General features: G+C 47.6%; 1 protein-coding gene across 3 annotated transcripts in view; it reads left to right on the forward strand.

Moving 5' to 3' along the window:
• NFRKB (nuclear factor related to kappaB binding protein) overlaps nucleotides 1-17,151 on the forward strand; it is a 1,053,863-nt gene that overhangs the window by 492,748 nt on the left and 543,964 nt on the right. For all 3 annotated transcript variants that reach the window (XM_078681973.1, XM_078681971.1, XM_078681974.1), the window contains exon 18: nucleotides 13,728-13,851. In XM_078681973.1, coding sequence (XP_078538099.1) covers nucleotides 13,728-13,851 — 124 coding nt within the window. The remainder of the gene's footprint in view (nucleotides 1-13,727; nucleotides 13,852-17,151) is intronic.

A 17,151-nucleotide genomic window follows, 5' to 3' on the forward strand; every position in this document is an offset into this window, starting at 1 on the left:
ATATGTACAGCTCTACATATATATACAAACATATATAATTTTTTTCCTATACCAATGCAGTCCCCATCGGAGGCTAAACAATGCAATAGTACACATAAAGACTGTATTTGCCAATACATAAAGACACAAGAGAGCAAGTAGTACTTGAACTCAGTCTTTAATGAGTAAAACACTCATAAGAGCAAAAAACCTGCAAATAAGCAGACATTGTTAGCCTACAGGCTGCATTGCAAAACAATAGCATGGAAAATGAAAGCATTTTCAACAAAACTGGCACCGTGCCTTTAATGCAGCCATGACCCCTGTAGGCGAGTGGGGTCTGCAATCCTATGGTCACCCCAGATTTTTGCTTTTTGCTTCACTGGTTTACGACTTTCCCTGGCTGTGGGCCTGCTAATCAGACCCACAGCCTAGCTGTTCTCTCTCTAAATTGACATCCATGTACTTTAGGTGCATTTACCAATTGGTACTGGGCCACCTTATCAGTCCCTGTACAGTGTACCTTAGGTACCCAGGGCATAGGTGTACCCAGGGGCTACCTGGGGCTGAAGCATGTATTATGCCACCCCTGGCTGGCCATCCAAACAGACACAACTGGCTGCACGGCAGCTGGGGCAAGGTGGTGTAATCACCCTTTGCTGTAGATATAGTATACCTATATCTAACCTTAAAATGGACACATATACTCCTATCAGTCACTCCTATGGCAGGCCTTATCAATCCTGAAGGCAGAGTGCTTGGAATTATGTGAGATGGTGCTCTGGCATGAGCTGAGCCCGTCTGCAGCTTGCGGAACCAAGTCCTAATAGCTGTTACATGATAACGCTATACCATATACTCTTAAGTGCATTATAATCCTCGCGGTTGAATGCTCACTCTGGTATAACATTATCAAAACATGTTGAGTAAGGTGTCATACGAATTGGAATACTACCCCCTCGCCAATTCTGGCGACGGGGGTAGCATTCCACCCTTCTAGAGGGACACGACATGTATGTAACTGTGAACCCCGGTTAAAGTTAACTCGAGCCTTGGCAGCACAAAATGGATGCTGCCACCACAGACACAAGTCTGACCTCCTGCTGCTGGGAGTCCTTCCAGCGAGGGAGGCTTGGACAAAGGGTTTCCTGCCTTGGGTGGTGCTAGCACCACCACAGACAGGATTTTGTGTATTGGGTAGGACAGGCCTGAAAGGAATGAGACATGCCTGGGGCACACAAGGTGTCCTGTGCATACACCGGTTCAAACCAGTTGCTGGGGCATCCCTGCCCCAGCTCTGGCGCGAAACCGGACAAAGGATAGGGGGTGTAACCACCCCCCTTCCTGGTCCCACCCATAGGAGGGACCTAGTCGTAGTACAGCCCCCTTTAGCAGAATAAAGGTAGGAGCTGGTCCCATTCCAAATTAGATTATCCTGAACAACTTTTACAAGAAGAAACTCTGGACTTCGACGTTCTGCTCCACAGAAGACTGAAGAAATCTCCAATGTGGGCAAGGAGTGTCCACCCTGCAACTGCAGGCACCATCAAGCGTCCAGCAGCTTCACTTTGTCGTCTTCCCTTGGGGATCCAGACTTCAGAGCCCGACGAGACCCGGATTCCCAGACCTCTCCGACCTCAACTCACATCTGCAGCACAGCTGAGATCCATGGGTGCGACGAGACACGTGGGACCGGCCATCTTGGAGAAAACTGCACTTCGCTTCCAGCACGACTCCCGAGGTAAACTCGACCAAGTGCTTTGGGGATTGAGAAGCCCCAGCCCCGAGCAGCCCCTGCACCAAAGATCAGCCCTCCAGCTTCCACGAGATCTGCGTGGGGCCCTTCTGCTTGTTTGCTGCTCGACACGTTGTCTGGTCACTTGCCGACTGGCTAGTGGCCTCCCAGACGACGAACTTTGAAAACAACACTGCTGGTCTGGTTGCTCCAGACTGGCCCTTGCTCCCTTCCAAAAGAGGAGTACCCCGGACTCTCCTAGTCCGCACTAGACGCCTTTTTCACTCACCGCATGGGTTGCCTTTGCCAAGGCCTGTTGACGCCGAATCCGGAACAGACACCGCCGACAGCGAGATCCTGCGTGGGACAGCTCGTGCCTCCATCCTGGTCGTCGAAGACGCCTCCTGGTCCACGTGGCTACAGAGTCAAGCGTCCACTCTTCACCTGATCGCGACGACGACATCTGGTTCCTTCCTGGTTCCACTGCAGTCACTGGCTAGTGACTTTGAACATTGTCCCCTCTGCTTTCAGGTCTTCAGCATATCTGATCCACCCTTGGATCACACCGGACATCTTCCTCCTGGTCGCCTGCAGCATCTTTTCTACCAGGCTCCATAGACTTCAACGCCGGAACCCGACACGACTTTGCACCTATGCACTCGCAGCCCGTGGGTGAGGTAACAAGAGCATTTCGGTGCTCAAGGGTAGATTGACTCTCCTAGTGTCCAGTTCCACAGTCGTTTTAGTCCTAACTAGTCAGGATTGTCCGTACTTACCTTTTTTTTTTAACTGTACTGTCCATAGACGTTGTTACGCATCTCGCGTGTGAGTTCACACTCTGCACACGCGTTCCGTGGGCCTCCTATTACTTACCTAAAGTTAGGGTAGCGTGGTCCCAACGATCCTACAGCCTCTGGACAGCTCCATTCCTTCTATCGATTTCCTTATACCATTTACTTAGTATATGGTTTGCCGTGCCCCTAGGGCACCATTGTAATTTTGTGCAACTTATCGTATTTTTCCTAAGAGATTGTCATGTGCTTAGCCCTCTGACCTCATAAAGAGTTCAGAGGTGTTTGTTATTAATAAATATACTGTTTCTTTTCATAACAACCTGTGTGGTGTCCTTTCATCTGGTATTCAAGGGGTTATATTGTGGTAAAACAGCTGGCTTCACATGCCAAAAGAGTTTAGCCTAAGACAGCTTTGTCCATGCTACCATTAGGATAGCTGGTCTATAAGGTTGACTTACAACCAATCACCATAAGGATTGTTTGGACTGATACAAGGTGATCACTAGAACTAGTGAGCATCATATATCAGGCCAACTTCTCACAACCCCTAGCTACCCATTATGCATCAGGGGTGACAGTTGGGTCAGTTGTTCTTTCCGGCTCCTTCTGTCAGAACCCTGGAGTCACCGCTCTCTACTTTCTGGCTTTTCAGTCAAAAATTCTCTGATTTTTGGGGGTTTTCTTTGCTTCACTCGACTTCTTTTGGCATTTGAGTGCAGGTTTACCCATTTTTTTGTGACAGAAGGGAATTTTTCTTGTAAAAAATGCCTTCTTTATTCGACCCCTGCCCTGCCTGTGGCAAGAAGGCCAAGACAGACACACATGAGGTGTGTATTCTCTGTCTGCCTGATTACCACTCTCCTTCCTCATGTCCACACTGCACGAAGCTGCCTAAAAGAACTCTTAAAGACAGGGAGAGAATCAGGATCTATGGCCTCTCAGAAAGAGGTAGGTCTCCTACGAAGTCGAAGAAAAGGGCACGTTCGACGTCGAGGAGCAAGGTCCCGGTATGTTCCCCTTCGGCGTCGGGATAGTCGTCGAGGGACCGGGCGCAGGAGCACCGCTCTTCAACATCCAATGCCAAGTCCCTGTCGGCGTTGGATCAGTGTCTGGCGTCGAGAGAAGACCCTCCGTCGTCGACTATTCACCGTCGGTCGACGTCAAGACACCGATCATCGACGCCGAGACGTAAGTCAACTTCTTCGAGGTCTCTGCGTAGATCGCCGTTAAGAGCACAAGATCGTCGGACATAATGACGTCGATGCAGGGCCCTCCGTCGATGTCAGCAAGACCCTCGACGTCGAGGCACCAGTCTCCGTCGGTTCCATTGTCGACGTCGAGACGCAGTCCTCCGTCGAAGGAAGAAGCTCGACGTTGAGACGCAGCCTGCCGTCGAAGGAAAGCAGATCGACGTCGAAGCACCAGTCTACGTCGAAGGAAAGACGCTCGACGTCGAGGCACAGCCCTCCGTCCATGCGCAGTAGTTTGACGTCGAGGCGCAGCCCTCCTTCGAAATGACCAAGATCGACATCGAGACAGGGGTCTCCGTCAAAGCATCAGTCGACGTCGAGGCACAGTCCTCCGTCGAAAAGAGCACGGTCGACTTCGAGGCAGGAGTCTTCGTCAGCGAAAAGAATATCGACGTCGAGACGCAGTCCTCCGTTGGCGCAGCAGTCAACTTTGAGGCGCAGTACTCCGTCGAAGGATAGAAGATCGGGGTCGACTTCGAGATGCAGGTCTCAGTCCAGATAGTCAACGCTGGGGCACATGCATTCCAGATCGACGTCGAAGCAAAGATCGTCTTCACCTGCAACGTCGAGACAGAGGCCGCTGTCTGTGTCAGCCCCAGCAAGCCTCTCTCCGTCTCACTGATCGACGTTGAGAGCAGGTTCACACCGGTCTATCTCCAGGCCTCGTACTCCGGAGGTGGTGATCTCATCCTCAAGCAGCCAGGGGTCTCATTAAGATTCTCATCAGGCTGCAGAAGCTTGTCAGGAGGGAGGAAATCTCCATCACGTTTACCTGTTAGAACACAAAAGCCTGCTTCAGTTAATCTCTCCCCCAGATGGTTGCAACCCCTGCATCATTGGGCGGATCATACTCATACTATGGAGCCGAGAACAGTATCCAGCCCGGCTCACAGGTCTCCCCTGGCTCGGCTAGCTCAGGCCGCAGAGCTGTCACCTCCAAAAGGAAGAGCGAGGACTCGCTCCCCAGTACCAGCCCCTAGGAGGAGATCAAGATCTCGCAGTGAAACGAGAAGGAACAGGTCCCCGACTCCTTCTACCTCCTCAACGTACTCCTTAAAGAGAGACTATTCACCCACGCTCACGGATAGCCCACCGGAGATATCCTCGACGTAAGCACCTTTCAGGACGTTCTGGCCAGGGGGGGCTTCCAAACTAAACATCCCCATGCCTGTCCAACAGAGTACTTCTTCAATCATCTTTGAAACTCTGAATCAGAAGGCGTCCTCTCGCCCATTACTTCCTCTGGTGCCGGGCTTGCTAAAACCAGTAATGGACATTTTTCTCACGCCGGCCACCCTCAAGACGGCTCCGGCGAGAATCCTCAAAAAATATCGCCTGTCGGTAGAGGATCCTGAATTCTTAAAGTTGGACCCAAAAGCGGATTCAGTGATTGTGGCTGCAGCTAGAAAAACACATTTGGTTGTCTCCTCGTCCACAGTCCCTCCGGACAAGGAGCGCAAGATGCAGGACTCATGGGGTAGGAAAGTATGTGGTACCTCCTCATCCATGTTAAAGGTCTCAAGTGCTCAGCTCTATTCGGACGGTACGATAGAGCATTATGGGATTCACTGCAGCGGTTCTCTGAGAAGTTACCCAAAGAGGACCGGAAGGACTTCGAGGAAGTCTTGCAAAAAGGCAGCTTGGTGGCGAACCAAGTAATAAGTGTGGCGGCGGATGGGGCTATGCTCTCTGCACATTCGTACGCACATGGAATTTGTGCCAGAAGATCCTCATTGCTCTGTCTAACAGCTCTGAAGCCAGATGCGCAATCCCGAATCGTCAATCTTCCATTTTCCAGGTCATCGCTGTTTGGGCCGCACACCGACGAGGAGAAGGCTTGGATGAAGATTGAGCTGGACACTCTGAAGGCGGTAGGGTTAGAGAAAAAGAAAGAGTTCCGTAGTCGCTACCGCAACACTGACCGCTGATCGTTCCAACAGAGGGTTCAAACCCCTCATTGGCAAAAGAACCAGAACCAAAATCGACGATCTAACAGGGGGAGAGGAGGGAACCGTCAGTCCTCCACCTCCAACAAACCTCCAGCAAACAAATGAGTGTCTGCTTCCTCCAGTGCCGTGCACCGCTCCAGTGGGAGGAAATGTGGCAAATCATGTACAAGAGTGTCTAAAAATCACGAAAGACCAAGGGGTGCTGACCACGATTCGAAATGGGTACTCTCTACGTTTCCGACATCGTCCTACCTCAATCCCTCCGGTTCCACCATCAAACTTTCAGATCAGCATGCTGCAGAGGGAAGTGGGCATCCTTCTCCAAAGATCAGCCATTGGAGAAGGTCCCAAGGTCGCAAAGGGGTCGAGGAGTGTATTCCACATACTTCCTGGTGAAGAAAAAAGGTCAGAAGTCGGAGTACAGACCCATTTTAGATCTAAGAGCACTCAACAAAACCATCAACAGAGAGAGATTTCGCATGCTGGCTCTCCACCAAATATATCCTCACTTTTGCGAATGAGATTGGATGTGTTCAATGGATCTGCAGGATGCCCATGTTCATATACTGATAAATCAACATTACCAGCAATATTTGAGATTTGTCGTCGGAACATCCCATTATCAATTCAAAGTGCTGCCCTTCGGGCTAAAATCAGCTCCCCGGGTGTTCACAAAGTGCATGGCCGTGGTAGCAGCTGCTCGGAGGCGCAGAGGCTTCTTCGTCTACCCTTATCTAGACGATTGGTTGTTCAAGGGACCAACTCCACAAAGAGTAGGGAACCATTTCCAACAGTGCCTACGGCTCTGTCAAGAGCTGGGGCTACAGGTGAACTATCAAAAGTCGACGCAACAACCCACTCAAACGATCCGTTACTTGGGAGCACGAATAGACTCCGAGCAAGGAAAAGTGTTTCCTTCGGAGGAGAGACAGTTATCCCTCATCCAAAATTGCAGAAGAATTCTCAAAAACGACTCGTCGTCAGTGCGTCAGATAGCATCTGTGCTCGGATCAATGGCATCATGCATTTTTCTGGTGCCCAATGCCAGATTAAAAATGCGTCCTCTACAGCAGGATCAGGAGGACCAGTGGGATCAGCGGTCATCGCGCTGGGTAGACAAGGTCTGTCTATCGAAGGCTGCCAGAGCGTCAATTCCGTGGTGAATGAACAGAGGCAATCTGGAAGTAGGAGTTCCGTTCCATCAAGCTCCTCCATCTCAGACTCTGATCACAGACGTGTCTCTAACAGGATGGGGAGCCCACATGGGCTCTCTTCAGATGCAAGGCCTATGGTCCTCGAAAGAGCAGTTGTACCATATCAACATGCTAGAGCTCAGGGCGTTTCATCTGGCTCTCAAAGCGTTCCTTCCTTCGATTCATGCGAGTTCTATCCTAGTACAAACCGACAATACCACCACGATGTACTACCTGAACAAGCAGGGGGAAACTCGATCGAGGACTCTGTCATTGGAAGCGCAGTCCCTTTGGAACTGGCTGCTAAGGAGGAAACTATCCATCACAGCAGTTTATCGGCCGGGAGAGCAGAATTCACAAGCGCTTTCTTCACCCGCGCACTCTCCCGACCACTACCTGCTGCAACTAGATTTGCCCTCTCCAGCAAGAAAGGCCCCTGCTTTTCTTTGGAGGTCCCCTCCCTATTCCCTTCTTGATCCTGTATTTGTAACAGAAATCTCCACTGGCATAGAATCATACTTCAAGACAAATATGGGATCAGTGAATTGCTTCTCTACTATCAGGAAGTCCTTTAAAGTGTATATCCGGGGTATGGTCAGGGCTAAACATTCAAGTGTGCTCTGATCGCTAAGGAGCCATCTGACCAAACTAGAGCAGGGCATTTAATCGCTAGAACAAAAGTTTCAGGAGACAAGTGACATCAATATGTTGGACGACATTAAGGCTGCCCTAGAGGAGTTCCAGGACACAGTTGACAGGGACGTTAAATACCTGGGCAAGTATGCCACGGCCAGGATATATGGAGATGGAGACCGCCTTGGGCCATGTTAGCAGCACTGATGCAGCCCAAGCGTAAAGTGGGCACTATTTCCAAAATACTTGATGAGGGTGGTCAGCCACTGCACAGCAGTCAAGACATAGCAAATAGCTTCCATAGATACTAATCGCAATTGTACAGTACACAGCCCCCCCCCCCCGGTTGTTGATGCTATACGTGATTATTTGGAACACATCCAAATTGCCTGGTTATTTAACGTACATAGAGAGTATCTCATGTCCCCCCTTAACACCATGAGAGGTTATGGCGGCTATCAATTCCATGCGACTCGGAAGTGCTCCCAGCAAGGATGGCCTCACTGTCTCCTTCTACAAGACCTGTATGAACATATGGCCCATGTTGGCATTATGCCTCCCTCCATGAAAGAAGCTTTGATCATTATGCTGCTGAAACCTGGGAAGCCAGCTGAGGCCTGCTCCTCGTACAGACCATGTCTCTCGTGAATGTAGACACCAAGATATACGCCAAAATTCTAGCAAATCGACTGACCCCACTGCTTCCAATAGTGGTTCGCCCAGAACCGTCGGGGTTTGTCCCATGGCGCAGCCTTACTTCTAACTTATGTACTATATTCGGCACCATTCAGAGGCTAAACCCGGGGATCAAAGCAGCAGCGGTATTTTTGGATGCTGAGAAGGCTTTTCATTCTGTAGAATGGACCTTCATGAAGTGTGTCTTGCAGAGAATAGGAGTGGGAGATATCTTCCTTTAGTTGGTGATGACCTTGTATGCATAAACCACTGCACGGGTCTAGCTTGGCAGGGAAGTCACGGCTCCTTCATTCCTAACCAGAGGGACTAGGCAGGGCTGCCCATTGTCCCCGCTTCTATAAGCCCTGGTTGCTTAGCCCCTTGCTTGCGCGTTGCATGAAAATCACTCGGAACTGGGGTTCCCGGGATATCGTTAATAATACCTGCCTACACAGACGATATATGTTATATGTTCGGGATACAGGGCAAAACCTCAATCTAGTCCTGGCAGAGGTGGTTCAATTTGGGAGTATGTCAGGACTTCATATTAATTGGTCCAAGTCGCCAGTGTTTCCTTTTACTTCAGTAACTGTCCCAGATGCATTAGACTTCTCCATGCAGTGGACTACAGTCCCAATCCGTTCGCTGGGGGTACAAATACATGTTGACTCAGCGGTTGTCATAGCAGAGAACTATGGAAAGGCTATTTCTAAGTTAGAGGCTGCCATCAACAGGTGGATTAAATTACCTCTTTCACTGATAGGCCGCATTTCCTTAATGAAGATGGTTATTTTGCCTAGGTTCCTCTTCCTATTTCTGAATATCCCTATCACACTCCTGCGCTCTCTCTTTGGGGTTCTTCCCAAATTATTGATTAGGCTGGCCTGGGCAGGGAAACAGCTGAGAGTCAAATGGGACACACTGACACTCCCCTACGCAGCGGAGGCTTGGGGGCATCGGACTTTGAACTTTACTATAGGGTTGCAAAGGCTTCTCATGTGTTCAACTTGTTACATGACCCTCACGATCTGCCGCATTTGAGCCTGGAGCAGACCGCAGCTGGCCTTTTGACACTTCCACAGATTCCCTTTACGCCTCCAGTCCGCAGACACGAGGTAATTGAATCACTGCATTTCACAACACATGCATGGTGCGGACTACTAGACTTACAATCGGGAGCACTCATGTACTCCCCGCTCATGCCTTTGGACTGGTGCAGTTTGCTCCGGACATGTGGAGAGGGGGCAGTCCTCAAAGCCGTGACACATACAGGTATTCGTACGGTGGGCGTTTTCTACCAGGATAGAGAACTGCGAGGTTGGGAGGACTACACGGCAGGCTTGCAGGGGTCCTCGCCCTTGGATAAGTTTCAATATATTAGAGTTCCACATGCATGGCATCAGCTGCTGGGTGGAGGACATGCAGGAACTGATGGAGTTCTCTCTTATATTATTAAAGCTAAAACACTGGCGAAACTCATCACAGTTCTATTTTCCTGGACCCAGGAGCCACGGAAATTTCATACCCAAAGAGCCAGGATTGAGTGGCAAGGCGACCTATAAATGGTTATAGATGACAGGTGCTGAGTATATTGCTGCGAGGCTACGAAGAGGGTGTCACTGAACGGTAGGCACCGACTGATTCATTTTAAATATCTCAATAGAGTGTATCACACCCCCCACAGGCTAGTGCGATATGGGATGAGGGAGAATGCTAAATGTGATAGATGTGCGGAGCCTGACGCTGGATTTCGGCATGTGGCGTAGGCCTGCCCTAAGACTTTTGCCTTTTGAGAGAAAGTATTCTCGGTGCTGAGCAAGATTGTGGGACTACGCCTAACGCCCAGCCCTAAAGTTGTGCTACTGGGATATGACAGATATTCAGGCAGATTGGAGGAAACTGGTTGCTATGAGACTACGTTTAGCCAAGCTCAGGGTCACAATGCGATAGGCCAAGGGTCCCACACCACTTATCCATGGTTGGAACTCGGACATGCTATACTGCAATACACAATCTGATGCGTACAACGATCTTCTTCCCCTGCAGTGTCGCCCTAAAGACTTCTGGGGTTTATACCAGCAATACTTAGTTGGGAAGGAATCCGGCGAGCTGGAGGGGGTGATGAATTCAGTGCCGATTGAGGGGTATTGTCTTTTATCGCTGTCAATGGGGTCATTGCAATTTTTATAATTGTAAAGGGACTGCTGCACACAATGCTTATTCTTGATTTTTCCTGTTTCATTTACAGGATTGTGTATTCATGCGCGCTTGTGCTTTTACTCCCAGGCCCTAGATGCTGTTGAGTGCCAAAACCACTCCAACAACGATAAGGGGATGTCTTGCCTTGTTGGGAGGGAAAGGAGGGCAGGGTTTTTTTTTGTTCTTGACTGTTAATATGCACTGGCTATAATTCAACCAGCCGCGATGATGCAATTGCTCTATGTTGTGCAGTGGTGTTCAAATGTTTTAAAGCGCAATAAATAAATTGATCCACTCAATGCATCTGTCCAAAACATTATTTGTTAACTCTTGCATTTACAACGTTCAGGCGTTGCTTACACTTCCATACGTCTGCATCTGACGGCAGTGACTGCTATCTTCAAAACAGGCAACACTTATCATTGTTCAAAGTGCCAATCATTTCGCCTTTCATAGAAGGCCTTAAAAGAGTAATACCACCCAAGGTCCCACCTGAACCTGCGTGGAATCTCAATATTGTTCTAACATGACTATTGGGTCCACCCTTTGAACAGTTACAGAATTACCCCCTCCAGTTTCTTTCTTGAAACGTTGCTTTCTTAATTGCCATCACTTCAAAAAGGTGTGTCTGTAAGCTCCAGGCACTAACTTTAGAAGAAACATTCTTCCAACTTCATATGGATAGGGTGGTTCTACGTACCAACCCAAAATACCTCCCAAAGGTAGTGTCTCCTTTCCACATTAACCATTCGGGTGAACTATCTGTTTTCTTTCCTCAACCAGATTCTGTGGCAGAAAGGGCTCTTAATTCACTAGATTTCAAAAGAACATTAATGTATATATCAACCGGACAAAAGATTTTCGCAAAACAACTCTTTGTTGCGTTTGCTCCCCTCACAATGGGAAACCCATTTCAAAATCAGCTATTACCAGATGGATTGTTAAATGTATCCAGACATGTTATCTCAAGGCAAAAATAACTTTTTCTTTACCTTTAGAGCACACACTACTCGTAAAATCGGGGCATCCATGGCCTTCTTAGACAACATTCCCAAAGTTGAAATTTGTACAGCATCTTCATGGTCTTCACCACACACATTTACCACGTGTGGATGCTCTAGCATGGGAACAAGCTAATGTAGGACATGCAGTGCTACATTCACTTTTTCAAGCAACTGCAACATCCACTGGTTAGCCACTGATTTTGGAGGTCACTGCTATACAGTCAATCCTAAACATGTGTATCTACAGGCACATGTCCGGGACTGTCCTGGACTATGTCGGGAACACATTCAGGGACTTGGGCAAGGACTGGGAACGGGGAAGAAAACACACACAGAGAGAGGAGTACAGAGCTGCCCAGGATCATACAGGAAGTCAGAGGAGAAAAGCGATCCAAAGGGGAAGCCTGTACAAAGGAACAAGATGGCTAAGACTCAGAAAGGACAGGCACTCATGAGGGGATTTAGCATTCAGAATAACTACACCCAGGACGGACGTGCAAGACATATATATAAAACAACGTTAACAAGAAAGGGATGTGAGTAAAGCACTCGGGAGCTCCACGCTGTAAGACTGAAGCTCAGTAAGTTCCTCACCCACAATTGCTGTTACAGATACTGCCTGCAAATACCCACATTTGGATACGTGTGCAAAGGCATGGTCTGTGGAGTGGATGCCTATTGTGATGTTATATTTGTAACTCAAAGACAATACTCTCAGTGAACAAGAAAATCCACCTAGGTAGTCAGCTGTGCCCATGGATCCTGGCGATCAAACAGGAACACGCAAGGCAGTAACAGCAAGGGGGTAGAACTAAACACAAGCACAATAGACAAGGAGCTAGCAAGGAGGAGTGCTTAATAGGAAATCACAGGACACACTTGGCAGAAAGCAAGTAACAACCATACAAGGTAATAGAAGCAAGACAGCAGGAATAGAAAGACAGTAAACTAGGAACTGGAACCAAAGAAATGGGAAGAAAAGCAGGGACTGGAAAAGGATATACAGAAGGGGAGGCTACAAGGATATACTAGAATAGTATTGAATCAGAAGGCAAGAAAACACAGTAGCACTGAAGGGTGTGCTGGAGAAGAAACAAGAATTGAGCAAAAGCTCAAGAGCCAAGGTAGCACTGCAGGAACAGGAAATTACTATAGGTCGGGAGTCAAGGTAGCACTGCAGGCAGTGCTAGTTGAAGGAAACAGGAAATAGCTGCAGCTCAGGGAACAAGGAGTCAAGAGAGCACTGCTAAGAGGGCAAATCAGGAACAAGAAATAGTTGAAGCTAAGGAACAAGGATTACCTAAAGCTCAGGAATCGAGGAATTTCAAAAGCTCAGTAAACAAAGATTGTTCTCACCGGAACACAGCTACAATGAGCAAACCTGGCCTGAAGGGAGCTGGGGCTTAAAAGAGATCAGTGTAATCACATGCAGCAGATGTGAGCAGGCTAGCAGCAGCCAGCCACAAGTGAACTGATTTCCTCCATCCATCCTTGGCTCGCAGGGGTGGAGACGAAGCAGTGAGGAAGGAATTCTAGGTACTGGAGATCCAAACATGAGCAGGCTTGCTTCAAGTATAAGCAGGCTGGCTTTTACAAAACCCGGCGCGGTTTGGGAATGGATGCCAAGTCCCAAATAGTATCCAAATGGCTGAAAGTCAGGATATGCATGCAGGAGAGGGTCTGGAAGCTTAATAGAACACTGGAAAGTCCCACTATGCGGCCCCTTGGTGGTGGGTACAAGACAACAGGGAACGAATCGTGACACCACACATGCCTCAAATGGGTTGGAAGCTCTGATTCTGACACGGATTATGTTACTTACCCTGTATGCATCTTAACTTGTAGGGCTGTAGATTCACATCGGCGCACACTCCTCCGCGGACACCTATGGTCGACGCAGTTCTTATCTATAATTTTATATGCATGGACATCTCCTTACTTATTTACACTCCAAACTCACCCTCTCGCGGAAAAACAATTCAACATTGGAGTCGATGCCCATGCTCACTATTAACAAAAGATGAGTCACCTTACATTGTGACTCAAAAGACTTCTTCAAAGAAAAGCAACTTTCACACATCCTGACACAGTGCTATATGGCAGGAGTATGCAAAGCATGTGAATCTACAGCACTTCATGGCAAGAACAGATGCTTACTGGGTGAAAAACAATCCTTTTTTGCAACAAATCTAAGTTCTTCTTGATCACTGGATACTATCTTTAATGTCTTTCCATATTTGTATTTCATTTTATATATGTCTGTAAATGAAAGGTTTGTTTTAAACTGAACATTTTAAATACATTTGATCATTTCAGGTGAACACTGTAGTTAGTGGCGCTCTTGACCGTCTACATTACGAGAAGGATCCATGTGTGAAATATGACATTGGCCGCAAGTTGTGGATCTATTTGCATAGAGATCGCACAGAGGAAGAGTTTGGTATGTACCTACTTAAGTTGGCTTGTTCCTTGTGACAAATTTCTTTCATAGATTACCTTCTTAAATAGTTTTGTATACAGTGTTGTCAAACTTTACTGTAACTTATAGTGTTTTGCAGTAACGGTACTAAAACGTTTTCAGAAGTGTGGGAATATTCTATATTACAAAGTAAACATTTGTCTGCCACATGTTGGGTCGGAGAAAGGTCTATGTAAATAAATACAAAGACATAAGTAAAATAAATGTTTAAGAAAGATTTTCAGTTGTGCCTCTAGTGGCTACCTTGGTAAGTACTGCTTAAGGTTAATAGTGGATTAGACTGTATGCCAGTTGTTACTCTGCTGTGTGAAACAAGAGGTGAAGGCCAGCCAGTGACATAGGGAGTTCAATGAAGGAATATTTTTTTGTGTTTTAAAGATTTCAAGTAGCTTTGAGATTGTGGTTTTGTTTTGCCTGTCTTTGCCAAGGAGAAACACTGTTTAATAGATTGTAGAGCATGTTCAATCTTTCCTTTCAAAGCAGTGTGCTTTTAACATTGCCAGTATGGCGGCTTCCAATTGATGAATGTCTTGGAGACAGTCGATATTGGGAACCTATAAGCTCTCACTATGTAAGATTTTAACCGTTGTCCTGAACTTAGTTGGTTGTGCTGAATACTGATTTAATGTTATATGAGTTTAGGTAGCTACATCCGACGGTTTGTAAAGTCTATTCCACTATCCGGGGGACTTGTCCTACAGTATTAAAGGCAGATGCAAACCCAAATACTAGGATATATTCTGTAAGGTTTTCTTTTAAATATGGCAGTGTCTTCCATGGATGGAGATAGGTTACTTTTCTAACATTCTCTAATTTTAAATGTTGGAGATATCTTCGTTTGTATGCTTCGGAATGTGTTATTTGGGCAGATCACTGCTCTATCTAAAATTGTAAAGACACTTGTGTGCTGAAAAATGTATATACGGTAGCAGCAGAAGCATATAGCCTATGATAATTTGACTTTGCTCACCAAGGGTATTACTGTACTTTCTATTCAGTCAGTGAAAAGTAATCTCACACACGGTGAAAACATAATAAATTAAATTCCACTGGTATATAATAGCCTTGTGCTAATTATATTTGGTGAAGTTACAGAGTTTGCCTTTTATGGCATACACCAATTTATCTTGCTTCAAGATTGAAGAGATTTTGGTCAGCAGACAGTTCTGCATTTTCTTCCAGCCTCATTTAAGTACATTGTAGTTATAGTGCTGTAGAGGGCAGATGATCAAACCTTTTTAGGGGTTTGAGTTATCCAGACTGCCATACAATTATTTTTCAGGATTGGGTTTAAAAGAAAGTGTTGAAGATATATTGGGTTAGTTTAAAAAAAGAAAGTGGTACTATGCTAATTTTGATTCCTAAGCCACCATGATTTTTTTTTTTAATCGTTTTTATTAACTTTTATAGCAAATGAAAAAACTTTCACGATACATCATTAGCAGTTAGAGATGATGCAACATTGCAGTCATGCCAATGGGGTGTACACTATAATCTGTGGATCTACGGATTAGGGACATGAGGCCGCTAATGACTGATGCAACGTGAGAACGGGGGGGAACACTTGGGGGAGACCAGGGGGGAGCTAGGAAAGAGAGGAGGGACGTGGGGCGGGCAGCGGGGGGTGACGGAGTGTGATGAAGGCGGGGGGAGGAAGTCATATGCATACTAAAGAGGAGTTGGTGCTGTCTGGGACGCCACGGCACGCTGCGAGGCATTCGGGGTGTCGCGCTGGTGGGCTAGCTTGAATTGGTGGGACAATGTGGCCCATTCCAAGGATATGGGACGCTTGCGCTGACCCCGTGCCTCCTCCTCCCGCAGCGCGTCTTCCTCTGCCTTAGCCCATTTTTTCACCGCACCCACCCATGTCTCAAAGGAAGGTCCGGTAGCTGCCCGCCAGTAAAATAAATCGTAAATCATATGCTCTTATATAGCGCCTTATCACCGTAAGGTCTCAAGGCGCTTGCTTTGGGAACCCGTCCTTGTCTTTCCCTGCGAGATTACCGCTACTGGGCATCCCCAAGGTGAAGACCAGGCATCCCATCGCGGTGGGGCCGTAGTGGAGAATAAGCAAGCTATTGCCCAGAGTTGCAGAGTGTGAACCCACGATTCGAGTAGGCACTGAGGCGAGAATTATCGAGTCCGTGAACATTATGAGCTCAAGACCCTGCCGCGTCGGGAATTGAACCCTGGTCCCGGATCTGACCTCTGCATCAGGGTCTGCCTCCTCAAACCGGTGAGCCACACTTCTCCACAGTGCATGGCTATGTTCCATTTGGCCAAAAGCAGGGATAGTGCTGCATATCTGACCTGCACCTTATGTGTCTTTGGCCTACGGAAGGTTCCTATCGCCACTGCCTCCCACAAGCGTAGGTCTGCGAGGCCAGTGAGGGTGGAAATTGAGTCAAGAAGGGCCGACCAGTAGGCCTGAAGGGTTGGGCAACTCCAGAACATGTGCAAAAAGTGCGCGTCTGGAGATTGACAGCGGGGGCATAAGAACTGAGTGTCGGGAAAGAAACGCTGTAGGCGTGCTGGGGATTGATAGGCCCGGTGTAGGATATAAAATTGTATAATTTTGAACCTAGCGTTCCGTGAGACTTTCTTAGGGAATTCCAGCGCCCTGTCCCATTCCCGGTCATGCAATGGACGTCCGAACTCGTCCTCCCACGTTGCCCTCAGAGTGAGTAAAGGTGTGTGTGTGAGTTCCCTGATAGACATATAAAGCCAAGTGACAAGGTGTCTGCCGCAACCCATGTATAGGATGGGAGCGTCGCAGGTTCGCCTGCTGTTAGATCGCTGTGTGGGCGGAAGCAGTCAATGAGTTGGCGATGCGTCAGAAATTGTCCTGGTGGGAGGCCGTGGTCCACTATGAGTCGGTCGTATGGGCGGAGTTGGCCCTCCGCAAATTCCTAAGCCACCAGGATGCTTAATTGTTAATCCCTGTGATGTGGAAGTTCCTTTACTTTGATCAGAACCATTTATAAAGCAGTACCATTATGTGTAAACGGCTATATTACAAGCATAGCAGAGAGGTTAGGGCGTTCTTCCTTATTTGACTTTCCTAAGGAGGTGGTCAGAGAGAACCTGTCTTGGGTTAAAGAACGCTACTTGTCTTTGAGGCAGGCAGAGAGAGACCAGAGAGCTCCTGAAACCTACAGTACGGGCCTATATACTATTGAAAACAACTTTACGGATAGAACCTTATTGATTAAAACAACAAACCCATATCACTGCATTCCTTTTTACCAGGGTTCAGATTTA

The sequence above is a fragment of the Lissotriton helveticus genome, chromosome 3_1 (assembly GCF_964261635.1).
Source record: "Lissotriton helveticus chromosome 3_1, aLisHel1.1, whole genome shotgun sequence".
Classification (NCBI taxonomy): Eukaryota; Metazoa; Chordata; class Amphibia; order Caudata; family Salamandridae; genus Lissotriton; species Lissotriton helveticus.